General features: G+C 55.0%; 1 protein-coding gene across 1 annotated transcript in view; it reads right to left on the minus strand.

Annotated features, from left to right (window-relative positions):
* The window catches only part of GREB1 (growth regulating estrogen receptor binding 1), a 73,724-nt gene extending 48,016 nt beyond the window's left edge, over positions 1 to 25,708 (minus strand). Inside the window, exons 1-8 of the mRNA XM_029936363.1 lie at positions 25,552 to 25,708; positions 20,081 to 20,200; positions 17,022 to 17,198; positions 9,449 to 9,631; positions 7,886 to 8,026; positions 5,564 to 5,692; positions 2,108 to 2,221; positions 1,482 to 1,625 (exon numbers count right to left, since the gene is read on the minus strand). Of these exons, the coding sequence (XP_029792223.1) occupies positions 1,482 to 1,625; positions 2,108 to 2,221; positions 5,564 to 5,692; positions 7,886 to 8,026; positions 9,449 to 9,631; positions 17,022 to 17,198; positions 20,081 to 20,200; positions 25,552 to 25,708 (1,165 nt within the window). The remainder of the gene's footprint in view (positions 1 to 1,481; positions 1,626 to 2,107; positions 2,222 to 5,563; positions 5,693 to 7,885; positions 8,027 to 9,448; positions 9,632 to 17,021; positions 17,199 to 20,080; positions 20,201 to 25,551) is intronic.
* Between the last annotated feature and the right edge of the window lie 324 nt (positions 25,709 to 26,032).

Below are 26,032 nucleotides of genomic sequence, written 5' to 3' on the forward strand. Positions count from 1 at the left end.
ATGGGGCCTGATTCTGAGTCCGAGTCCAGGATGGGCCTGGGAATTCACCTCAAACGGGTCCTGGACGATGCCGGACCTGCTGGACCAAGGACCACAGGTGAGGTGCCACTGCTTCCGAACATCACAGTAAACTGCGCTGGGCCCCGGCGGAAGAAACCGGGGCAGCTCATGGAGAAGGCCCGGGGGGTTGGGTCTTAAAGCACAGGTGGGGTCTGGGCGTGAGGTGGGCAGGGGGCAGGAAGGACCAGGACAGCAGGCGTGTTCCAGGGAGTGCGTGACTGGAACAGAGCATCTGCGCTAGAAAGTGCAGTGAACTTGAGGACTAAGGAGGACAGTCTATGTCTGAGGTCGTGAGAGGCGGGTCTACGGGACCCTCGCCCGGCTTCCCGGAGGCTGCTGGCGCGGGGAGGTGCGGATGCCGGCCTCGGTACCGCCCTACTGCTTTCCCTCCCCTGTGTTCCCACACCTCACAGACGCGTAATGACCGTGCACAGAATACATGTAACACGGTTACACACTGACCTTCATCTCAATTAGCCAAGAGGGTCCATTGGGTCACTGGCCGTGCCTCATGCCCAGTTCAAAACCCAGATCTGCACCCCTCTTCCTAAATACCCTGTCCATTTCTTTTTAGGAAGAAGAAAGGAGTGCCTCTCTATTTCTTCATTGCCAGGAAGATACCTCTCCCACCTTCCTACCACCCTCTCTCCTCTATTCCTACAAACATAATGCCAGACAAGAGCATTAACTTCGTTAAGAAGGATCCGGATGTGCATGTGTATGTGTTAGCAGCAGCCTGCACACCACACTGGTGTGCACCATCATCATCACCCAAGTCCCGCCAAACCGCCACATTTCAGCCCCTCCTGCCTCCCCACAAAGGGCCTTCTTTAGGTAAGCAAACCTCTGTCTCCATGCTGCACCTGGTCACCTGCGGTCACAAAACAGCAAATCTAGTCTCATGTTTCCACATGCTGGCCACGGCCACCTGTGCCCGAAGCCAGATTTCACAGTCAGGATGTACTAGCAGCACAGGAAGACACAGGACAAGCCACCAGACCAGGGGGCCTCAGAGCGAGGGCCCAACTGTCTGTCTCCAATCCCTGGTGCTTTGTACTGGGCCTGTTACTATGGTAGCAGCTCAGGGAGGTGGAATGAATGGATGAGTGAGTGAGTGAATGAGTGAGCAAGCAGATGAATGAACGAGTGAATGAGTGAGTGACCGAGCGAGTGAACAGATGCACATCAGGGAACAGAATCGCTCCCCTCGGGCTTGCCATGGAAAACGGTGAAAAGCTCTAGAATTCTTGGCACCTGATCAGGGGCGACACCAGGGACTGGTCTGCTTAGTGCCTCCCTTGCCCTGGCCAGGGCCTGAGAGTTTTCTCAGGGGGACGCCCTCGGAGTCAGCCTGTTGCCTGTCCTGTGTCCATCCCTCCAGGCTCCCCAACCCCCACCACCTGTCCCACCACGGCACTTGCCTTTAAATATCACCGGCTTGGCCTTGCATATTTTCAACAAGTTGTCAGGAACAGACACTGGTTCTCCGGAGGCCACAACGGGAAAGGTGACGGAAGCCGGGCCCACCGAGCCGGCCTGGGGCGTGCAGGACATGCCCATGCTCTCTAGGGACAGCCCAAGAGTGTTAGAAGACACACCAAACAAGCTGCCCACCTCCAGCAGAGCTGACACCAGGGCGGCCTACGAATCTGCTACGACCTGCCCCTCACCCCCACCTGTGGGAGCACCAAGTCTGGGAATCACAGATTCCTGAGGTCTTTAAAGCATCTTTAAAGTCGCTTGATCTAGTCTTCCCCACCAAACAGCCCAGCCTTCTCCTTGTCAATCTCCCTGCCACGTGACAGGCAAGCCCCTTTCAAATCCCTTTAGGGTCTGGAATGAGCTCATACAGGAGCCCTGGGCTTTGTTGAGCAGCCACAACATGGAAGAAAGAGACCCTCCAGTCACACCCAAGCCTGCCCCTCCCCCAGAGCACCCTCACTGATTCACATGAAAGCACACGCACGTGCACACACAACCCACCCCACCAGTGGCACCACCATGGGTACCCCAGTCTCAGATTTGGGGCAAGGCGGCTGACACTTACCATACTTAGCTCTGTTCCCACCACCCTGCGTGTAGCCGCCGTCTGTAGCTGATGGAGATTCTGGGGACCACCCTTTGTGGCGTTTTTTAGGGGGTCCAGAGTTTGACAAGATACCTAGAGAACATTCAGAGTACAGATTAGGCTTTCACTAAGGATGAGCTTCTATACATTCCCCTGCTCTGGAGAACACGTATTTGTTATTTTTTACAAAATCAGAGCTTTACAACGGTCACTAGCTGTTTAGGGAAGCATCTGGCCGTGAAATATCCCATCCATTTCAGTCCAAGCCGTGCAAGAGCCGGAGCCTGATCTCTGAGCCTCTGTACACCGTCATCTTTAAAATGGGCTCATAGGGGCACCCGGATGGCTCAGTCGGTTGGGTGTCCGGCTTCAGCTCAGGTCATGATCTCCTGGTTCATGGGTTCAAGCCCCGCATCGGGCTCTGTGCTGACAGCTCAGAGCCTGGAGACTGCTTTGGATTCTGTCTCCCTCTCTTTCTCTACTGCTCTGACTCTCTCAAAAATAAAGATGAAAAAAATAAATAAAATAAAATGGGATCGCAGACCCTGCCGTGAAAGGCAGTTTGATGAAGACTGAAGAGAATGCAGCTAAAGCCCAGAGTTGGGGCTGCCGGACGGTAGCCCCCAAGATCACATCCTCCTCCCCCTGCTCCCAAACCAGCCCCTGAATGACGAAGTGCTTCTGCAGGCAGGCCACCGTCACCTCCAGTCCACCGCCGCAGGTTCACCGCCAGGGGGCAGTACCGCCCCACCCGTGCTCCTCCCCCACCCCAGCCTTGTCCTCGAACTTCACACCATCGGGCCCAGAAGCTGTGCCTGCTGCCGTTGATGAGTCATCCCTGCCCATTTCGAGAGCAGCCTGTGCGCAACTCATGCTCTGTTCCTGGGTTATTCAAAACGTCGAGAGTTGGTTACTGTATTATTTTTGACCAATCCGACTCAGAATCTCCCCTACATTCAGCTGTGGCTGCACATTAAACTCACCCGGGAAACCTGTAAAATTCTCTGTGCCGGGACAAAGCCCCATGCCCCGGAAAGCAGCACCGAGCATGTGGGGCGGGGGAGGGGAGGGACCCAGGCCCCTTGACTCCCAGCTCCCTGGTGACTCTAACTCACAACCAGGGTTGAAACGCACAGCTGAGCACAAGGTTTCTATAAATCCGGCCTAAGAGGGAGCAGGAGCTTGTGAAAACCGTCCGCTCCCAGGCCGGCCTTGACCGACCAAACGAGATTTCTGGAAACAAGGAAAGAATGCCACCATTCACAGGTGGCCCTGTTACGCGTTAAAGTGCCCTGCAGTTTTTTGCTCCAGGGTATCTTAAAAGTGGTAAAATTATACCTACCTCCTCCTCAGGCTGATCAAAACTGAAAACAGAGACGCCTCTAAAGGCGACCTTCAGCTACCGTTCAAGGGCGGGGCCTTGATACCAAGGACGGAGGTCTGTAGCCATCTCCCCCTTCAGGACACAGCCCTACCCTGCTCTGGTGGACTCAGCTTATGACTCCCCCAGAGTGACCGCGGGGGACCGGTCCTCGCGGTGTCTCCTGGTGTCGGTGTCGGGGCACCACTTGACATCTCAGGTGGGTGATGTTTTACTGGGCAGTCTCCTCACTCCAGAGACGCAGCACCCGGACCCCCTGGGTGGGACCACTTGCTAACACCCCCACATGAGGGGGAGGACTTTTCCACTCAGGACCACTGAGCAACAGCCCATGTCACCTCCTCTTGTAGTTTCAGGAGAGGTTGCTTGAACTTGACTTCCTCTCGCCCCAGAGCGGGCGGGAAGGCACAGGACCTCTGACATTTCCGCTCTGCTGTCAGAACGACTGCATTCGGTCCGTGAAGGTGTCCCTGCGGGTGCCGGTGCCCCAAGGCGGGGAGGACACTGGCCCTGCTCTCTGGACCTTCAGTACCTGCCGGCCACCGATGGCCGTGGCACGGACTCCAGGGAGGGCGCCCTGCTGCAGGAGGAGGGGACAGCTGAGCTAAGCCCCGAAAGCAGGTTTAGCGGCAGTCAGGACACCATGTCTGACCAGGGCACAGGGATAGGAAGGGGAGGGTGCTCCCGGAGCGTGACGGTCTCAAGTAGTGGGGAATGAATGAGGTTCCTCAGGTTGGTTGGAGCCAGATTCCAGAAGGGCTGGGGTGCTGCTGGGGGACTAGGGGCATTCTACCTCCCACACTGCTCCTCACTGCCTGCAGAGGGGGGTCGCCATGTCCCGCTGCTTGGGCAAAGGACACAGGCCTCCACGCAGGCCGGGCAAGGGCCACAGGGCAGGGCTGCCATCACCATCCCCGAGGCCCAGCCCTTGGCCACATGACCACCCTAAATTCAGCACCTTGTGCCCAGAAATAACGGTCATGGCCCGGAGCGGCCGGAGGAGGGGCAGAGGCTTGACCTCAGATTCCACGCTGGTGATGACTAAGGAGTCTCAGGTCCGGTTGGGCAAAGACACTGGTCCCTCCCCCAGGGAAGGAAGATGTCCCCCAGGAAAGTCCTCTGCCGGCCACGTAGCAGAAGCAGCGGGGCCTGGAGCCCACGCCTGGGCTGCCTCTCTGAGCCTCACTTTCCTCCTCTACCAAACGGAAGTTACTGTGGGCTCCTCCAGCTGGGGAGTCTTGGATGCCAAATCCACTCAGCTGTGTGCACCGAGGAGGGGGAGGGAGGTAAGCTGGGCTGACTCAACGGCTCCAGGAAGCAGGGAGGGGCGAACACTGAGCTCGGAGCCAGACTCCGTGGGCTCTACTCTAGCAGGTCTGCTAACCCCTCCGTCCGCCTCGTCGTCCTCTTCTGTGCTTCCTCCCTCACCACCTCTCAGGCTCCCCAGCTCTAAGTTGCAGCTCAATTGTCACCTTCTCCAGGAAGCCCTCCCTGAAAAGACCAGCTCAGTGATGATGAGCAGGGTGGCACAGTGCTGTCTCGTAGGGAGCTGCCAGATGTGCCCTGGATTTCCAAGCAGCACCTCACCTGACCCTCTCAGCGGCCCTGAGAGCAGAATTCCTATCTCCCGATGATGGAACAATGTAGCCAGAAGGCTTGTCCAAGAGCCCCGTGACCAGTAAGAGACAGAGTTGAGTTCCAAATTCATATTCATCTCGTTTTGGAGCCCGTTGTTCCCAGGACGCCACATTGCCCCCTGTTTCTCCAGGATGCCACAGCCCTCCCGATGTGCAGCTCCCAAGAGGACTGGTCACACACCTCCCAACGGGCTCCCACCGCTTCAGGCCACGCACCCATCACCCAAGTCCACCGATGCCGCGGCCCCACCCAGCACCTGGGCCTGGGCACAGCCCCGCAGACTCGGGAGGGACCTGCTGGCCTGGCCTGACCCTCTCTCCACGCCACACCCACTCCGTGAGGCTCTGTGGCCCCCACGACCCCCACCAAAGCCTGGCCGAGAGAAACAGAAAGACCCTGGGGATGGGCAGCACTACCCAATGCCAAGGGCCGCGGCATGGCCGACAGGTCGTTCTTCACCAGCTGCTGGTGCTTCGGGGAATCTTTGCCATTGAAAACAGCTGGCCCCACAGCTGCAGTGAGTGGGGGGTGCTCAGAGGCTGGTCCTGAGGCTGGTCCTGGCAGAGAGAGAGAATGGGGAGGGGGGGCACAGAATCAGTTCACAGGGGCCCTGCTAGTAGGAAAGTACTTCTCTTGCACTTCTACAAACTAGCTTTTTGCCGACAAGCAGCGATGCCCGCTGAGAACGCACACCCGTACATGCACACACACGCGCACACACACATGCGCACACACATGCGCACACACATACACATGCGCTCCTGCTCCAGTGAGCACGGCCTGGGTGCAAGAGGGACCAGGGAGGGGACAGGGGTCGCCAGCGGGGTCTCTGCATCCCAGGAGCACACCCGAGGCTGACGGGCCTCCCTTCTGCCACACCCTCACCCTCCTGGCTCCGGTTTGTACCAAACAAGCTCAGGAGAGCTGTCGGGCGTGCCGTCACCTGGGTCCGGGCTGTGCACGGGGCCCGGGCGCCCCAGGTCTGAGGATGATGCCGGGGGAAATCATGGGTCCTGCTCCTGTGAGGCTCACTGCACTGCTTACGTGCTCACATCAGCCAGAACAGTCTGGAAGGCACTCCAGGGGCGGGGGCAGCACAAAACCTTTCCTGTGGGTGCTGTGCCATAGTGACAGGGTTAAGGGCATAGTTCAGAAGCCCCCTGCCCTGGGTTCGAACCCCTGCTCTGCTTCTCCGAGCCCAGTGACCTAACTTAACATTCTTGAGCTCCCTATGCTTCAACCTTCTCCCCTACAAAAGGGGACAGTAACTGGGCCACCGTGACAAAGACAGGATTTCACAGAAACGTGCAGAACAGTGCCTGGCAGTAGTGAGCACTGGGTATTTGCTCTCTGGGCCGTGTTTAATTCTTACACTCACCCACAAACCAGAAAAGGTGTTCTCCAACTTTACAGAGGAGGAAACAGGGATTCAGAGTTGAAATGAGTTGCCCCGAATGGCAGAGGCCAGAATGGACCAGTGCTGGGACTTACACCTGGGTATTCCGATGGCAAAAGCCGTGGGCTCCCCGGTTGCCATGGTAGCAGAGGTGGCAGGGGGCCCGGGCACAGTGAGGACAAGAGCAAACGGCAGGCAGAAAGGGAGGCACAGTGGAAGGGCACAGTTCCCAACCCTGGTGCGGCCTCTTCGAGGGGGCAAGGGCACGGACTCCCCTCTCAAAGGCCCCTCCGCAGACCTTTCTGGACCGGAGACCTTTCTGAGCCCTGGAGAAGGCTGCGCATGGCACGAGTGATTGTGCTCAAAGGTCCATTCAGAACGGCAAAGTGCCAAGTGCACAAACCAGAAATCCCTGCTGTCCAATCCGGATTTCCCCTGCAACTGCCCGGGGGACCCCAGGCACACAGCTGAGCCTCGATCTCCCCAGAAAAACCATGGGGACACTCAGGCCTCCTTGCGGAGGCTTGTCAGGCCTCAGGGAGGCGAAGGCCAGCGTGGCGGGGTGCTGAGCACACGGTAAGTGGAGCTCGCTCGTCCCCCCCGCCCCTTCCAGGAACTCAGTTCCAGCACTGAGTTGGCCTCGCTCTAGAGCAAGCTCTACACTGCAAACGGGGGGTGCTGGGGACCCCCACTCACCACACCATTAATCGGGGATCATATTACGCAGCAGACGGGAACGGAGGACATCTTTCCAAATTAAAAACACAGCACTGAGGGGAGCCTGGATGGCTCAGTGAGTTAAGCGTCTGACTTAGACTCAGGTCATGATCTCATGGTTCATGAGTTCAAGCCCGGCATGGGGCTCTCTGCGGTCAGCACGGAGCTTGTTTGGGATCCTCTGTACCCTCCCTCTCTCTGCTCCTCTCCTCCTTCTCCAAAATAAATTAAAAAAAATTTTTTAAACCTAACGTAGCATTCTGTGCCAGAAACTGCTACAAATCCACGATAAAATGTAAAGGCTTTGTAGACAAAGACCATGTAGGGAGCACGCCTCTTATTTATCTTGACGAATGTTTGGCAACAGGGATGCCCAGGTGGCTCAGCTGCTAACTCATCCAACTTTTGATCTCGGCTCAGGTCATGATCTCACAGTTCGTGAGATGGAGCCCCACATCGGGCTCTGTGCTGACAGCACGGAGCCTGCTGGGGATTCTCCGTCTCCCTCTCTCTCTTTCTCTCTCACATAAACAACTTTATGAAAAGGAAAAAGAAGATCACCTGGCTGCATCCTCAAGCCGCCAGGCCTGTGGGTTTAGCACCTCGTGCTTCTCCGTCGCCTCACCTGCCTGCTGAGCTCCCAGGGGGATGCTTGGGGCGGCTCCAGGCACCTCGCCGGAGAAGGTGGCCAGCGGCCCGGCGCTCTCGGCCAGCGGGAAGAGGGAGCTGGAACAGGCGCTGGCGGAGGTCTGCCGGCTTCTGAACTCTGAGGGGGGAGATGCGCGCGTGAAAACCCACTCCCCGCCCCCCTTGGACTGGAGGCTGTCCCGCAACAGAGCCAGGCCCCTGGGTAACCGGAATGGTGAAGGCACCAGGCCAGCTCTGCCCCGGCGGAGCTGGGGGAGGAGGGGTACAAGCGCCCCCCGGCTCTGTGCCAAGGGCGGGGTGATCCATCGGAGGGGTAGCTCTGATTGTCAGGAGTGGGAGCGATCCTAAGCGTTTGGGATGAAAAGAAAAAATGGATGACACAAATGAGTCACCCCATCGCTGCTCTTCCGGCCCAAGGAAGGAACAGATTATTAGTCAGAGGCAGAGGGATGGCCAATACCCGCCCCGTCCTGCCCCGCAAGTCACCCTCTGTTGGGAGGATTCACTCCCGGGAGCTGCATCCAGCCTGTGAGGTGCTTGGTCACGGCACATGATCAAAGATCCTCTTCGGATCCCACAGCGGAAGTACCACTTCCTGGTAGCGGGAGCTCAAGACGTGTTTATTGAGTGAAGTAAGGAAAGGGGTGGGGGAGGGGGAAGAATGCCCAGAGCCAGCCCTTCCTGAAGTCCCTTCCTTCTGTTCACAGAAGCTGGCTGGGAGAGGCCAGGGGACTAGAAATGAACCAACGCAGACAAGTGAGGGACAAAAGGTTCTCACTGAGACCCCTCCAAGGACGTGTCCCTGCACAACGGGCTGAGTGGGGGCCTCTCAGGGACCATGCAAGGCTGGGCCTCTGAAAATCTATCCATCCCCCCAGCCCCACCCCCTGCCCTCTTCTCTCCTTAGGTGACTTAGCCAAAGGTGATAAGGGAGACAAGAGGGAGGAGGGAAGTCCAGTAACTTCTATGAAGCCGGCCTTCACAGGGTTTGGAGTGGAGAGAGGAGGGGCATTATTCAAGCCATTATTTCTCTAAATCAGGGTTTCTCAGCCTTGGCACCACTGATCTTTTAGGCTTGATCTGTCTCTGCAGGTTGTGGGGGTGGGGGGTGGGGGGGGGAGGGAGGGGGAGGGATGTTCTGTGTGCTGCTGAATGTTTAGCAGCATCCCTGGCCTCCACCCACCAGATGGCAGTAGCGCTCTCCAGTCATGATGATCAGAAATGTCTCTGAGCATTGCCAAATGTCCAACGGGGGACAGAATCACCCCTGGTGGAGAATCTATGCCCCAAACACTTGCCACAAGAAGGCAGCAGGTTGTGGCCCCCTGCAAACTTTGAAATGTCCCACACAATTAGGCTGGCACTGTAAACATTTACCCATAATGCAAAGTGGCACTTTGATTTCATGGGGCTGACCTTTTGCAGGCCATCGTGCCCATGGGGACTGGTGGCTCCTCAAAGTCAGGCTGACAGGCACCTGGGCCCGCTTGGAGGACCCCCGTGTGCCCCCCCCAACCCCAGTCAAAGCTGAACTGCTCACCTGAGCCTTTCCAACAAATGAGTGGTCCCTTGGTTAGAGCCCCTTGGGCGTTGCGGACCAGGTAATACTTCAAGTGCTTCTGCTTCTTGGGCTGCGTGGTCAGCTTGAGATTTATGTGATTAGAGAATTCTGTGAAGTAGCAGAAGCCTTTCTTTCCACAGCCAACGCAGTTCCCAGAGAAACCTGGGGGAGGAAAACCACCACAAAGGTCTCCAGCTCACCTCCAACATACTCGCCCAACGATGCAGACTTTGTGGAAACTCCAAATACTCCCATCCTGTGCCAAGAACCCGAAAATTCCACGGGGCAAAGGTCCCTAGCACCTTATGTTGGTCCAAGGGTCAAGATGACCTTGACGGGAACAGAAGAAGGACCCAGAAGACTTAGTCATGGAGACACCCTGCAAGCTTGGAAGACTGAACCTGCCCGGGGGTAGGGGTGGGGCAGATTTTAAAGCCTATACACACAGCAAACAGGACAGGATGAGACTGTCCCATTCAAACATCTGCACTGATTAAGTGCCTGCAGCGGTCCTTCTGTGCTGGGCTGGCACAGAATCTCTAGGCCATCAGACCACTGACACTAGATGTGCTGAGGACCTCCCAGGAGTCCCAAATTCCACCCGGATCCCATGAGTTGCTGTGGAATCAGGGAGAGCCCCACAGGGCAGGGCCAGAACAGTCCGGCAGCCAGTGGAATGGAGACCTGGGACATGAGTCACAACGGTAGCATCCTGCTACTGAGGCCGGAATGAGCCTTTCTGGGAACAGACGGAGGTTTCCACCAGCAGTGAGGCTCCAGAAAGGTCGCCCAATGACAAAACGACCTCCTATGGACAGTTAAAATCCAGCAAATGGGCACAAAAAGACCTTCGCAAACGATAAAGTCCACTCAAGCTATCCTCAGTACTCCTGCTGGTCAACATTGGTGAACTGTGAGGACCGGCCTTTTGCATTTGAGAGCTGTTCTGGGCTACATCCACCAGCTCCTGAAGCCCTCCCTGAAGACCTTGCTTCGCCCACTGGTGCATCTGGCTTCTACGGTTCAAGGTCCTTTGGAAGGGGAAGACCCTGAAGCAAAGACTGATCTATTTTATCATACTGTCTGGCTGACAAGTTTCCGAAGGTCACTTTCACTTAGCCCATGAGGGCTAAGCATGTAAGCCCTGCTTTCAAACAGGGTATTCCTGAGGCCTCAGACTGATGCTCAAAACAACATGTGAAGGTTCAAAACGTCTCTGTGGAGAAAGAAGGCGCCTACAGTACAGACACTCACTGGGTTTTCTGATCTATTTTAAACAAATTTGATATTCCTTAAGAGGCCTTAGAAATAAGGACAGATGCCTTGGTCTGGCCACACGACAGGGACAGGTTGGTTTAAGCTTCCAGAATCCTATTCTCTCTGCACCACGGCAACCAGATAAAGAACCAAAGAAGTGCCAGCACGGTGCTCAGTATTTCCTTGTTTGTAAAGGGATGGGAAAGGAACGAACATGCACAGAGAGCCAGCCATGTGCTTGCCATTTATTGTCCTCCAGACAGGTCACCCAGCTGAGCGGACACAACTCCCAGCCAATGGGGACGCAAATCCTTCGGTGGGGAGGGCTGAGAACCAGAGAGGTCACATAATAGTCCCAAGTGGATGTAGACAGCATGGCACCCCGGTCCAGCACGAGAATGGAGCATACACTCACAAGCACGGCATTCAAGGCCACCCCAGATGCTACCCAACCCCCACTGCCAGCTTTCGCTCCCCGGTTCCTGGCTCCGCTATGCCCAACCCCCAACTGGACCCGCCTGCCCACAACCACCACCCTCGGGCCTCCAGACTCACTCTCTTCCTCCCTGAAGCCCCACCCACATGTTGCATGTGTCCCTGCCACCCAAAGCCCAGCTCAAACGTCCACTTCTCCAGAGACCCAAAGGGCTGAAGCTCACCGTTCTCAAACCTCTACAGTGCTTTATATTGCCCAGAGAACCACTGTGGGCTCTTTTTTAGTGTTTAGTTATTGAAATTCGCATCTTTTTCCCCATAACTATCCCCACGCTCCAGAGGACCAGCACCATGCAGTGACCGCGTGTAGGTGTGCATTGCGTCTGTGCAGGTTAAGTGTGTGTGCACAGACCAGCGTCCGGCACATAACGATCAGAAGGGAAGGCAGGAGAGAGGAAACGGGCTAACTATCAACGTGAACCTACCAGGATTTCTGCATACCCTTTGAAATAATAATTGAATGTTTTTATTTGTTCCTCTGTCTCCAACCAGGATCTCTTCAGATAAACACAGCTCAACCGCCATTTCAGAAGAGTGGATGGACTGGAAAGTCTCATGCTGAGTGAGATTAGTCAGAGAAAGACAAAGATCATCTGACTTCACTCGTATGTGCAATTCAAGACACAAAACAGATGAACATAAGGGAGGGGAAGCAAAAAGAAAACAAAAAACAGACAGAGAATATAGAGAACTATAAATATAGAGAATGTAGGGGTGGAGGTAGGGGATGGTATAAAAGGACAAGGGGCATTAAGGAGGGCACCTGCTGGGATGGGCACTGGGTATTATATGCAGGGATGAATCACTGGATTCTACTCCTGAAATCATTACTGTACTGTGTGCTAACTAACTTGGATGTAAATTTTTAAAATTTTTTAAATGAAATAATAAAATAGAAAAAAAAATAAGGCCCCGAGAAACCATCCAAGCTCTCCAGAAGGGATTCTAGCCCCCAAGTGTTGGAAAGACGGACGAATGAGAAACAGAGCTACTGCAAGACCAAGGGATGCTAAGAGCACTTGGCCAGGGCCGGCACTGCCCATCCAGGAGCAGCGACATGGACCACGGGCCTTGGCTCTGTGACGGACGTGGGCAGCGGGACCAGCGCTCCACCTCGGAAGCAGGGATGGACGCACGGGCCTCCTGGTGGTTCAGAATGCGGAAGCCCGGGGTCGGCCTGGTTTTTGGGGAGACAGCTGTCAGCGAGAACAGGCTGTTCTTCTAAGAGGTGACCCGGGACCGCGGGACAGCTGCCCGCTGGGTCCCAGGAGACAGGGGCAATGCTGTAAGTCACCCCAGATGAACATGAGGCAATTCTAATGTTCCCAGAAGTGTCTGCAGGCACTAAAAAGTTTCACAAGGAAGAATAAAATGAGCCGTTGTCTTTGGAAATGTGCCTCAGGACCAGGGAGATAATCAGGACCAGGACTAGGACCAGGAGGATGATCTCGACCGAAGGCAGGCCTAGAAAGCGGTCCTGAATCCTCAAACTCTCCGGCCCAAATATCCCGAGTGCGAAGACACGGCTCCTTCGAGGGGCCTACCACACAGGGGCTATCCCATAAAAGTGAGTCTTTCTTGGGGCGTCCAGGCAGCTCAGGAGGTTAAGCGTCCGACTTCGGCTCAGGTCATGATCTCACGGTTCGTGGGTTTGAGCCCTGCGTCAGGCTCTGTGTTGACCGCTCAGAGCCTGGAGCCTGCTTCAGATCCTGTGACTCCTTTTCTCTCTGACCCTCCCCTGCTCACACTGTCTCTCTCTGTCTCTCAAAAATAAATAAAAACATTAAAAAAAAATTTTTTTAAGAAAAAATTTTAAAAAGTGAGTCTCTCTTGACCACATGGGGGCGACACTAGCAATTTTCCGGCTGTGGCCGAGGGGGGGCGGGGGTGGGGGGGTGCACGTGCTCTCCCTTCCATGAGAAGACCTCCAAGGCAAGCCTTCAGTTGGGCCTTGAAGACGAGCTCAGACCTTGAGGGGGGCTCCATGCTCCTTTCAAGGACGGGGTCACCACATGGGCACCTGCCCTCCTGTTTTCTGAAAATGTATGGTAACTCAGGAGAAAAATAGCATCGTCTTTGGGTATTGCAGCAAATTCAGTGGAAAAAAACCAGAATCAAGCATTATGTCCACACTTGTGAAACACGAGCTGTGGAAGTCATCTCAAAGCCCCACCAGCACGGGGCATGGAGAGATGAGGGGACAAGTGAAACGGGGTTCATCTGCGGGTGGCGACCACCTTCCTCCTTTTCCACTTTGGGCTTGATCGCTGTCACGTCTGCCCCGGCCCTGGTGGTGGAGGTGAATATGGCCAAACCGCAGGTGAGGAGGAAACCCGTCCCTGGCCCCTGGCCTCCATGTTTCGGCCATATTCCAACTGAAGTGTGGAAGAGATCTGCTTTCTTTTTCTTTTTCTTTTTTTTTAACATTTATTTATTTTTGAGAGACAGAGAGAGACAGATCATGAGCGGGGGAGGGGCAGAGAGAGAGGGACACACAGAATCCGAAGGGGGCTCCAGGCTCTGAGCGGTCAGCACAGAGCCTGACGTGGGGCTCGAACCCACAAACCGTGAGATCATGACTTGAGTTGAGTCGAATGCTCAACTGACTGAGCCACCCAGGCGCCCCGTGGGGATCTGCTTTCTACCCCGCATCTCTGAAGGTGGGCCTTCGGGGGACTCTGAGTGGCACCTCCCCCTGCGATCCTCCCGCGTGCGCCTGGGGAGAGGGACACGGGCCAGCGTGCACACCAGGCCGCGAGCGAAAGGCAACCGTAAGAGCCATGTCAGGTTTTAGACGAGACAGAACAGGGTGGGGGCGATGGGCACCGGAAGATGGGACCAACTCCAGGGTGCCTGGTGGTGCATTCTTGCAACATAATTAACAGGCCCCCCCCCACCGAATCCTGCAAGAGGCTCACAGCACCTCCCCTGCCCCTAACTGTCCCTTTGGAAGAAGAGGACGGAAATCAGTTATTCGTGTGGCCTCTAAGAGATGGTTCTACAGTGCAAGTTACAAACACAGCAATCACCTTCTTTGAACATTTCCAAAAATAGAGACTGTAAAGGACAACCAGGAAAAAGGGACCCATGCACGAAGACAGAATGAGCAACAGGTCAGCCAAATGCCTTGGGACAAACCTGTTTGGATCTTGATTGAAACAAAACAACTGTAAAAACAAACAAACAAAAAAACCTGTAAGACAAACTCTGAACATAGTGGCTATTGCATAACATTATGGAATTACTGTTAAATTGTGTAGATACGATGATGGCATGGGAATTCTAACAAAAAGCGCTTATTTTTTAGAGATATGCACTGAAATGTTTACAGAGGAAACCACACATCTGGGATTTGCTTCCAAGTAAGTCAGAAGTTCGAGAAGGGGGCGTCATGAGTGAAGCAAGATTGACCGTGTGTTGGTAATTGTCAGAGACACAAGGCAGATGCATCATACTATTATTTGGAAAACGACTTCCGGTGCACGGCGGCCTTTCCCAAGGTGGGGGGGGGGCCCAAGCAGCCCCCTCCCAGCCTCTGCTCCTTCATTCGAGTGCACATGTTCCTTCACACACACGGCTCCCCCTCTTTCTGAGGGCACCCCTTCCCTGGAGTATGAACACCAAGGCCAGAGCACCTGGGTTCAAATTCAGGACCTGTCATTTACTAGCTGGGCGACCCTGAGGAGTCAGTTAACCTCTCTGTGCCTTTGCTGCCTGATACATAAATGCTAGATAAGAAGGCACCCACCTTGCTGGCTTATTTTAAGCTATTTAGAACAGTTTCTGGGACACGGTAAGTGCTTAGTAAAGTGGCTTCCATTAACATTTAGGTGTTGTTCTCTGATTTGTAAAATGCCACTGGGTTTTGAGGGTCCAGCTCACACACCACACCCGGAGACGCCGCTCCCGTCACTGGGCTCGGGGCGCCCGTCTGCACCCCCCACACTTTAACGCTCAGCTGTGTGTCTGCACAGAGATGTGTGAGAAGCTTTATTTCTTCAGATCCCAGAGCTGAGCCCCTGTTCGGCCGAGCCCTCCCACCAGCTGGCAAGCTCCCAGGGAAGGACTGGGTTGGACTTGACTCTGGGGCCCTGTGCTGAACTGAAGGTCCCCTCAACACGCGGTCCACATTCCATAAACACTGGACGAACATAGGACTCACTCACACCCCCCAAAAAAAATGACACTCTAGCTGGAGGTTTTCTTCTGTCCCAGCGATCAGCCAATTTAGATGAATTCCCGTTGTCCAAAAATGGAAACGCACATCTAGATTTTAATCTTTCAGCTTCTCAGACAAAATCCCTCTGAGACACGATTCCTTTCATTATAAATCAGAGGGTGGGGGGGTTATAAATTAGGAGCTAAAGCCATTGCTCCCCCAAGATAGTCCACAGCTTCCGTTTTATAGGTCACTAAAACGTGTGGAGCCCAGGCCCCCGGGGGGCTGCAGGGCCACCTCGTCCCGTGCAGCCATCAGGGGTAATGGCAGGAAACCCACACAGTGGTAAGTGTGCAAGCTGAGAGCATAAAGTTATTCGAAAAGAAGAAAGCATCGGTGATTACCGACCGCCCTCAACACCCTCTGCTGAGGGCTTTTTGGCGAGCAATTAACAAAGCCCCCACTTCCTCTGCGCTCGCCACCTGAGGGGCCAGGGCTGTTAGGGGCTGGCGGCGAATGAACTCAAAGATCCTTGTCTCCACATTTCAAGACACAGAACCTCCTTGATTTACTGCCCTCGCAATTCCTTTACAGTCACAAAGTGCTGGAATTCAGCCCAAGCTCCGGCGGCCACCAGATCAAACGCCGACCAAGTCACTGGCACAGTCTCACCGGCGCGTTTCATCCTGAGTGGCCTCGGCGAGCAAATTAATCCAAGACGGAAGGACTCCAGGAGCTCCTTTGGTAGAGTGAATCTCCCGGGATCACTCTTGTTTTCAAGAACCAGTTATAACAAGCCCCGCCCACCTAGAGAGACAGAGTTGGCCAGGACCTTCTCTCTCTTTCTCTCTCTCTCTGGTCCCTATCCCAGAACTGTGTCTGTCATCCGGCCCACATCCACCTGCCTTGGTCCAGCATTTACCCACAGCCACTGTCTCCTCGTGGCCAGAACAATTTCTTTATCTTCTGCAGGGTCAATCCTGGCTCTCCCCTTCTCCCTACTCGGGTCCCTTGCATATGCCTCAGACATAAAATGTGCTCCACAAATACGCAGGAACGTGCATTTACCTACTCAGCTGGGCGGGGGAGGGAGGGGTATCGAGCATGAAATTTAAGTGTTCTACAGCAAAAGCTCTTTCCGATGCTATGTCTGGACCAGATCATTACCAGCCCTTCTGCCTGGCTGATTCTCCTCCAGGGGAGACGCCGGGCCAGGTGACAGGGCCAGAGCACGCGTCACAACTGTCCCTCACTTTTCAGAGAAGGTTATCAATGTTCCACAAGCAGGGACGCACACTCAGCCCTGTTCTCCCGCCGCCTCAGGTCTGACGGCTTCTGAAAGCATCTAGCACAAGATTCGTATCCTATTCTTGACACAGGCAGGCACTCAGAAAAGGTGTGACAAACATACGCACAAAAACGTTAGTACTAAAGTGATGGGCTTTCTAGAGGAAGCCAGCACATCCCAGAATAAATCTCATTTCCATTCCATTTCACGCGGAAATAGGCCAGAGTGGGGGTGGGGGTAGGACCTGCTGACGAAGCGCCCCCAAAGGTGGCCTGTCCCGATCCCCAGAGGCCTCCCTTGTCCCTGTCCCACACGCACACGGGGCCGCCGGGAAGGGCAAAGAAAGGACTCACCGAGAAGAGCGTTGTGCCCATTATCGTCCGGCAGGAACCTTCGATCCACGGCACATACCAGCAGGTGGTCCGGCAGGCTGGGGGACTTGGCCCCCACGAGGAGGAAGCCGGTGGGGACGTCGATGGGCTCACTGGAGATGGAGACAAGACGCAGGTCCTTCCCCGCCTGGCAGAACCCTAGGAGGAACGGACGTGGCTCACGCACGCGGCCGAGGGGCCTCCCCAGACCCCGGCTCCATGCGGGCCGAGGAGGACAGTATTCCAGGCGAGGTCAGGAACAAACCTCACCCCTGGACGTGGCTGACTTTACAATCAGTTCGAAGAGACAAGATTGGGACTATCGTTATTCGGGACACTCGCCTCACGTTCATTATTTTTATGACCATAGTGTCACTGTGTACGACCCATTGATGAACATGTGAAACTCACCAGGATCAAGTGTAGGCAGGTCAGGGTCAGTTAAAGTGTATACAAGATAAATCCATAGGAAACTGGGAGTAATTTGATATTCTTTACAGCCTGGGTTCTTTTTTTTTTTTAATGATTTTTTTAATGCTATTTATTCTTGAGAGAGAGAGAGACAGCATGAGGAGGGAAGGGTCAGAAAGAGAAGGAGACACAGAATCCGAAGCAGGCTCCAGGCTCTAAGCTAGCTGTCAGCACAGAGCCTGACGCGGGGCTTGAACCCACAAACTGCAAGATCATGACCCAAGCTGAAATCGGACACTTAACCGACTGAGCCACCCAGGCCCCCCACCCTGGGTTCTTGACAAGTCTGAGGAAAAGACAAATGTCACTAATAGGGAGCAAGAGCTTGGTAACACTGGCCATCTCTGGGGATGGGACACAAGGCACTGATTTTTATGGCTTTCATTCCATAGCCTTTGTAATATTTTTGTATCTTAGAGCTTTTAAGTAGATTTCCCATTCAAAAAATAAGTGTCCGGGGTGCCAGGGTGGCTCAGTCAGTTAAGCGTCCAACACTTGATTTCAGCTCAGGCCACGATTTAACGGATCGTGAGTTCAAGCCCCACCATCAGACTTTGCACCGACAGTGCAGATCCTGCGTGGGATTCTCTCTCTCTCTTTCTGCACCTCCACTGCTCACACTTGCTCTCTCTCTCAAAATAAATTCATAAAAGCTTTCTTAAAAACTTAAAAAAATAGATGTCCCAAGGCATCTGGAAATAGAGACAAACGGCTGAGATTTATTTGGACAGGGCCCTTCCCAGGGTATTCGGGGATGAGGGCACATTCTGCCCCTCCTGTGTCTGTCCCGTCCTTAGTTACCAACGGAGACAGGGACAGTTAACATCACCCGACAGTCCAGCGGCTTCTCCTGCAAAATCTACGCTGCGGTGAGCAGCCTCCCCCCGCCCCCCATGCACCTGCTTCACCACCCACAACACCTGCATCCAGACTCTCTCACGTGCCCTGGGGGGGCGGGGGGGGGGGGGAGCCACAGAGGGTCCTGAGGGGTGGGGAGGCCTGAAGGCACAGAGCCAGCGCCCACGGGTGCCAGGCACTGGGACGGGATCAGCCCTGTGAGGCTCTTACCCGATCACCCGTGGGGGAGTGTTCCAGCCCCCAGTTTAAAGATACAGAAATCGCGGCTCCGAGAAGTCACGCGATTTGCTCAGAGCAGCTGAGGCCACGCCCCTGCGGGCCTTCCACCTCCAAGGCCTGGGCCCGTCCTTCGTCCTGGGAGAGCTAGAGGAGGGGCGCCTGGGGGCTCAGTCGGTTGCGGCTCTGACTCACTGTATGCGAGTTCGAGCCCCGCATTGGGCTCTGTGCTGACAGCTCGGACCCGGAGCCTGCTTTGGATTCCGTGTCGCCCTCGCTCTCTCTGCCCCTCTCCCCCCAACCCCTCTCAAAAACGAATAAGCAGCAAAACAAATTTTTTTAAAGAAGAGCTGGAGGACGAGCTATGGACTCTGTTACTGCGTTTACTTGCAAATTCTTTGAAAATCACCGTGGTGACCACTGGAGAGCTCGCTGTTCCGTTTCATTAGGTGATCTTTCAACATCCGGACATGAGAAGCCCCACCTCATGAAGAGCCATGGAGCTGGCGCCCCTCTCCCAGGAGGGCTGCCTGCCTCCCGCGCCGCCATCCTGCACAAGGTCACATCCAGGCCCACACACGGGCCGCTACACCCTGTGTGTGATCACAGCACTGAGCCCTGCCCAGCCTCCCTACACTGCCCGCAGCTCCCCCTCCACTCTCCCAGGCTGAGCCTCACCCCTGCTGTTCTGGAATGTCCCAGCTTCTCCCAACCCTCTCACTGACTCCTGCTGATCCTCCAAAACCCAGGCAATGGGCCACCTCCTCCAGGAAGCCTTCCCTAAACTCTCTACCTGTGTGAGCAACCTTTCGTGTGCTCCCCCAGGCCTGCTGGCCCGCCCCACCCTGCTAGCACTTTCCACATCATGTGCGAAGTGTCTGCTTACCTCACTAGGTCCAAAAAACCGGGGGCTCTGGTAGCTTTCATCTCCACACTTCCAGAGTTGGGAGGGGCAACAATATATTAATTCACCGACTAAATGACTCCCCTGGGTATGGGGATGGATGAACGTACACCACTCAGAGAGGCTGTCGGGCTAGAGAGTGGGAGAGCCAGGGGTGCACCCCAAGTTTCTCCGAGGGCAGAGCGTGAGCCCTGAGGACACGTAGAACCTGCCGCCCACCTGGCACCTCTGGGCGTCGGTTCCTCAGCAGGCCAGGGGACTGAGTTACCGGCTCTGCAGGCTTCGGAGAGACCAGAGACCTCTTCTGGCAGGAAGGCACCACAAAGGAGAGAGAGCCTCCCTGGTCTGAGCTAAAGGCGCAGCACAAGCCCACTTGGATTGGGAGACACTTTCTAGCTTTCCAACAACCAAGGCAGAAAAATGCACCATTGGATCAAACCCATCTGTCAAGTTGAGGCTGTCCCCAGAGCACTGAGGGGCTGAGAGGGGCAGCCATGGCTGGCAGTGCGGGGAGGGCATGCCCACTGCCACCCGCCAGGGGCCAGGGACACAGGGAACCCTGCAGCGCACGGCCGCTACTCTGCGGGCTCACCGTCTGTGGTGCAGCAGCCTTCGGGCGGGGGGTGCATCTGGTAGGGGTTCGGGGGATAGCTGGGCTCCAGCGCCCCGTCCCCCTCTTCTTCCTCGTCCTCATGGTCCACTCGGCCTCCACCTAGAAACGGCAAAGGGGAGTGAGGGGGCGGGCAGAAGGGGTGGCCAGCAAGCCTCGGCGGCTGAGCAGTCAGCCAGTCCTGACATGCAACCCCCCGCCCTCCAAGGTCGGGCACCCCCCCACCCCCTGCTCTTTGCTGGAGGCGAGAGTGAGGTCAGAGGGATTTCCCAAGGTCACAGACTCGGGCTCCAAGCCTGGTCTCATGACTTCAAATCCAGGTTCAGCTCTCTCCCCAACCACGAGAGCTGCACACGTCCACACACACACGAGGGTCACAATGTATATATATATATATATAATTGGTCGAGAAGAATGGCACACAAAGCCAGTACCTAGTAGGCACTCCAAAAATATTTCTGGGGGAGGAACCACAGAGTAAGATATAGACCATTTTACAGATAGGCACACGGAGGCCCAGAGAGACCCAGCGATTGGCCCACAGCTCTTCAGTGACCTGGAGTAGCCCGGCCGGCGTGTCCCCACTGCATGGATGCCCACACCGATGTTCTAGCCGCTGACTGTATGGAAAACATAGCACGAACCGCCTCTACCGAATATGAACGGTACGTTTCTATTTAGCTCCAAGGGGAGAATGGACACTCAGACGTTACTGCAGATTCGTACCCAAATTCGTCACAGACACACAAAGCACTATTCCGGAACAGGACCGGGCATGTTATGACTTTACGAAAGTTTGGGTTTTTTGGTGTTTTTTGTTTTTAAGTGAAATAGCATTTTAGTAGGCATGGCAACCATGGAACTGGCCAAGAGAGCCGGGAATCGGCCCTGGAAATCTCACTGCCCGCTGTGGGAGTCCTCCTCCGGCAACAAAACAGCCTATTGCCGTTTCCCCACAGATCTCAGCTCCTAGGGAGTGGGGCTGCGCCCTTCTTCGGCTCTGTACTCCAGGCACCCCGCAAAGCGCCGCGCAGGGAAGCGTCCAGGAGACCCCTGTCCAGCTGACGTGAGCGCATCGTGCTACCCTCTTTGCCCGGCTCTGGTAGAGAAGAGGGGCTCGGAGTGGTGAATCTCCAAGCCTGTGCAAGGGTCCTAACTTAATAGAAACTTGGGGTTAAACATCTTTCTCAACTTGTCTAGGCTTAAGTGTCATTTAATGAACAGCATGCAAATTTCTTCATGAAATGAGGGTCACTCCAAGCATCCTTGGATGCTTGGTCTCACAGCTGGGCTGGGAGACCGCTGTGTCTTCTTTTTTATTTCTCTGCCTCCTGTTTTAGTGCTGGTTTCTTTGTCGCCATTTCTCCAACCTCCTCTTTCTTGGCTCTCACACCCTCCATGCGTCCCGTGGTTCCAGGGCACCCCATGCAGTGGAAAGAGACAGAATTGGGATCCTGGGATCTCAAGTTCTAGTACTCGGGTCTGTGTGGCCACAGGAAAGTGACTTAACCTCTCTGTGTATTAGATCCTGCATCTTTTTTTTTTAATGTTTATTTATTTGGGGGAGAGAGAGCAAAGGAGGAGCAGAGTGAGAGGGACAGCACCGCACCTGGCGCAGCTCGACCCCGTGAACCATGAGATCATGACCTGAGCTGAAATCAAGGGCCCAACGCTCAACCAACTGAGCCATCTGAGAGCCGCCAGATCCTGCAACTTTAAGAGGAGGTGGCCGCCTGAGGGCACTTGGAGCTGTTGCAGTCTACGTGGGGGAAACACGGCCCTCAGAGTCGCATGGAATAGTCCTGATGTGGTTTAATCAGCCCAGGGTACTGGGAACGCACTTTCACGGTGGCCACCATTTTAAAAGGCGGCCGTGGGATGAGAGGCAGCAGAAACGAAACGCTGTGAGCCAGCCTGGGCCCATGACCTTGGGGAGGTCAGAGCAGGAAGGGAAGATTTCCTGGGGTCTCTGTCTTCTGGGCCTGGAGCACACAGAGGTGGTGGGAAGACTGTAAAAAGATTACCCAGGAAGAGCACGGAGGGGGGTAGGGATAAACTCCAGAGCCGCCTTCAGATGCTTCCTGCCATTAAATGCAGGCCTGCAGCGGCTTGAGCAGAAGGGACAGCGTCCTGCCCAGACCCCAGGCGCCAGCAATGCAGCAGGGGCCTGGGGAGGCGGGGGAGGGACTGTCCTGTAGCCACCGGAGGACGGGCAGCCACAGAGGGCTCTCCTGCACAATCACGGCTACTCTGTGAGCCAGTATCCCCGGGGGGGGGGGGGGGGGGGGGGGGGGGGGGGGGGGGGGGGGGGGGGGGGGGCTCTGGGAGGGGACCGCAAAGACACCAACCACGTGCATGAAAAGGGGCGAGGAAGTCTGAGCCATCGGAGCGCTCGGGCACACAGGAATGTCTGCCTGCACATTATTCTGCTAAGCCAAAAAAGAAGAGGAATTCAGACTCTAAGAAAGAATGAAAGAAGAGGATTTTAAGCCTCAGAGAGTCAAAGAAAGAGCACAAAATCCAGCAGATAAGAAAGCTGCTCTCAAGGGTCAAAGGTCTATAGCAGACAGCCCAGGGCCTTTGATGGGATCAGGCAGGCCGGAGGGTGAGGGCTGGAAGGGGATCGCAGCTGGAGCAGACTGGGAGCGGATTGCTGGCCAAGGTCTCGGGGCGGGAGGAGGGCGCCCACACGGCCTCCGGCAAAACCAACCGGACCGGGAGCTGGGGAATTAACACTAAAATCCAGAAACGTGCCCTCTCTTCACTCCGCGCACAGAGACGATTGATTCACTGTAGTGTTCACACTGCGTCTTACCTTCTTCCCGAGAGAAGAAGCCACAGGACGTTTCGGGGGGTTGGCATCTTGTTTCATTCTTGAATACTTCCCCCAGAACGCCGGAGTAGTGTCCTGTTCGGTCTCTAAAACCAGCAGGTCACTCCTAATAAAAGGCGCTTCCCTTGTAAGGAGGTGGTAAGACCTCTAAGCCAGGGAACAAAGCCGTGAAGGCCCAGGCTGTATCAGCCTCGAAGATACAGAAAATGTCAGCAGGTCGAGGGGTGTTTAGTAGACCAGCACCCTGGCCATAAAAACCATCTTTAATGCAACTGTCTGAGGAAGGACAGTACAGGAGACGCTGGCGGAGAGACAGACCACAGACAAGACAAGGGCAGGCCAGCACACGCCGTCTGCGCCAGGTTTTATGATGCAGAAACCAGGCACAGGGCTGTGTGCTCAGTTTATACTGACATCCAGCAAACTAAACAGAGTGTCTCCCCCTTCCCACCAAACCTCTCCTTTGTCAACCCCCCGCCCTGCACCGTGGGAGGATTTCTCTATTCTGGTGGCGAACAAACAGGAAGAGCTAGAGGGGCCTGCTCTGCTTTCATTCAACGCAAGGGCAGGACAAGGAAACCCACCTACAGAGGACAGGGTCCCCCCCAGCACTCGACACGGGAGGCACGAGAAGCGTAAGCTTCCAAACTGTCCCTGGAAAGTGCCCCGTGCCCAAAGACATCCTGAGAAGTCAGAATGTCCGGGATGCTGCCTCCCAGGTTAGTCTGTGGGGATCTGGGGCATAAAGCCACCTGGGGAACCTTCCAGGACTTGCTCCTGTCTCTCCCTACATGAGCATACCCCGTCCGCTTACCCACCTGTCTGCCCCCTTCTCATCCCAGAGCTGCCCAAGTTGAGGGTTCAACTCTGAGGCTCAGGTGCTCCTTCAACACTGAGAGCAAACCCAGGGCCCATCTTCCCGAACCGAGGGATTTAATCACGTTAGCAGGTAGAGGTGAAAGCACTTTAGAGATTTGAAAACGCGCTGCAACCTAAGTTGTCGCTGTTACCGTCGTTAATTTATCATTAGCACCGAAGTCTGTCAATGCGGAAAGCAGGTAAGGATGACTGTTGCGTGTGTAGGCTTCACGGAAGTCTCTGAACCGGCCGACATCCCCGCCGGGACCCTCCCGCTAGTTCCCACCTCCCCACGGTGCTGCAGCGACGCGTCCCCGACCCAAAAGACGTGCACGCCGTCCACCCCAGACAATTCTCGGCGTCCCTAGTTTGTGCGCTTGAGCGCAGTCCAGTCTCCCAGATCCTCATCCAGCTCTTTCGGGTTCTTACTGTTGCAATTTGCAAGGCTAATATTGTAAGATGTTTCAAAGATTGACACAGGGAACGCCTCCCTGCTAGAGTAAGAACTATCAGGTGCCACACAAGCAGCTCCGGGCCTCATTTTCCCTTAAGTGCAACCCTCCTGGCCAGCCATCCCCACACCCTGTCGACCCACACACGTGGTGACCACCCCAGTACAGGACCTGGCAGACTGCATGCTTTCTTAACTGATTGATTTTTGTTTTAAACAACAATCCTTTTTCCCGTCAGTATCTCGGTTTAAGTCTTCAAACGAAAGGCATAAACTGACCAAAAGGACTTCCATAATAGTATCGATCTCACCCGAAGGATAGCCGTTGGGGTTGCTTCTAACGTGGAGATACCGTGGCTATTAAAGATACAAACTAGGGGCACCTGGGTGGCTCAGTCGGTTAAGCGTCCGACTGCAGCTCAGGTCATGATCTCACGGTCTGTGGGTTCAAGCCCTGCCTCAGGCTCTGTGCTGACAGCTCAGAGCCTGGAGCCTGCTTCAGCTTCTGTGTCTCATTCTCTCTGTGCCCCTCCCCCACTGTGCTCTATCTCTCTCTGTCTCTCAAAAATAAATAAATGTAAAAAAAAAAAAACTCGATAAAAAAAGATACGAACTAAAGATTGAAAACACAGCCATTTTACTCTCTGGATAAATAAGTAAGTCCTAAAGTTGTCCCCATGCCTGAGTGTAACGTATGCATTTATTTCCGGTACACGTTCGGTTCATCAGGGTTTGCTCCTGGCTTTCCAAAGTTTCTAGAGGGCTCTGGTATCTGCGATCCCAAAATCCACCCGGGGTATTTTGCAAAGATACACCTTGAGTCCCAAGGCAGACGGGGGAAAAAAGATCACTGAGGGCCAAATCATGTTAAAAAGTTTTCCCTTAGGGCGCCTGGGTGGCTCAGTCAGTGAAGCCTCTGACTTCCGCCCAGGTCATGATCTCACGGAGTGTGGGTTCGAGCCCCGTGTCAGGCTCTGTGCTGACAGCTCAGAGCCTGGAGCCGGTTTCGGATTCTGTGTCTCCCCTATCAAGTGATAACGTCAAACTTCCTGAGGAAAGCCTAAAACCAATCCAGAACAATCCACCCGGCCCTCTCCCTTCCTCCTGTTAGCCAGTGAATCATTCGGTCCCTTATAACTTTATGGCTGAAATTCCAGCATTGTTGCTGTTGTTTCCAGCCAAGTCCAAATGTATGTGCAACTTTCTCTATCTGATAATCCTCTTCTGCCAGACTCGACAGTTGGCACAGAGAGGAACGCGTTTCCAGTTCCGTCGACACCGCGAGCTGCACACAGCCCGGGCATCTCCTACCTTCAAGCGTGGAGAGCTGCTGCTCCGCTTCTAGATACAGCTGGGAGAAGACGGGCCTGGGCACCAGGCTGTTGGACCGCAGGGACGCCTCGATGGAGTTGTGCAAGACCTCCTCGAACCGCGTGGTCTTCAGCTGGCCGGCGTACGAGTTTCCCATCTTCAGAAAGGACAGCGGGGGCTGCTGTTTAAAACGGCATCTCAGTGTCACTGCAAAAGGCTGACCCCGCGCACGAAGCCCACAGGCAGGAGGCAACCCCGCTGGACAGGGCCGTGGGTTCCCCGCTCAGCAAAGAGGAGAGGGCAACCCTCCGCGGCGGCCGCTGATGGGCAATGACAGGAAGTTACACAGGTAACAGCTTTCTCCAATTTAGCACTCAGAGAGCGGAGTCTGACACCTTTGGGATATTTTGCTAGGAATTGGCTCTCCGTCATCCCTGGCTTCACAGCCCTGCCCCCCGCTAAGCTTTTCCTGGAGATGTGG

Source organism: Suricata suricatta, chromosome 4 (genome assembly GCF_006229205.1).
Source record: "Suricata suricatta isolate VVHF042 chromosome 4, meerkat_22Aug2017_6uvM2_HiC, whole genome shotgun sequence".
NCBI classification, from domain to species: domain Eukaryota; kingdom Metazoa; phylum Chordata; class Mammalia; order Carnivora; family Herpestidae; genus Suricata; species Suricata suricatta.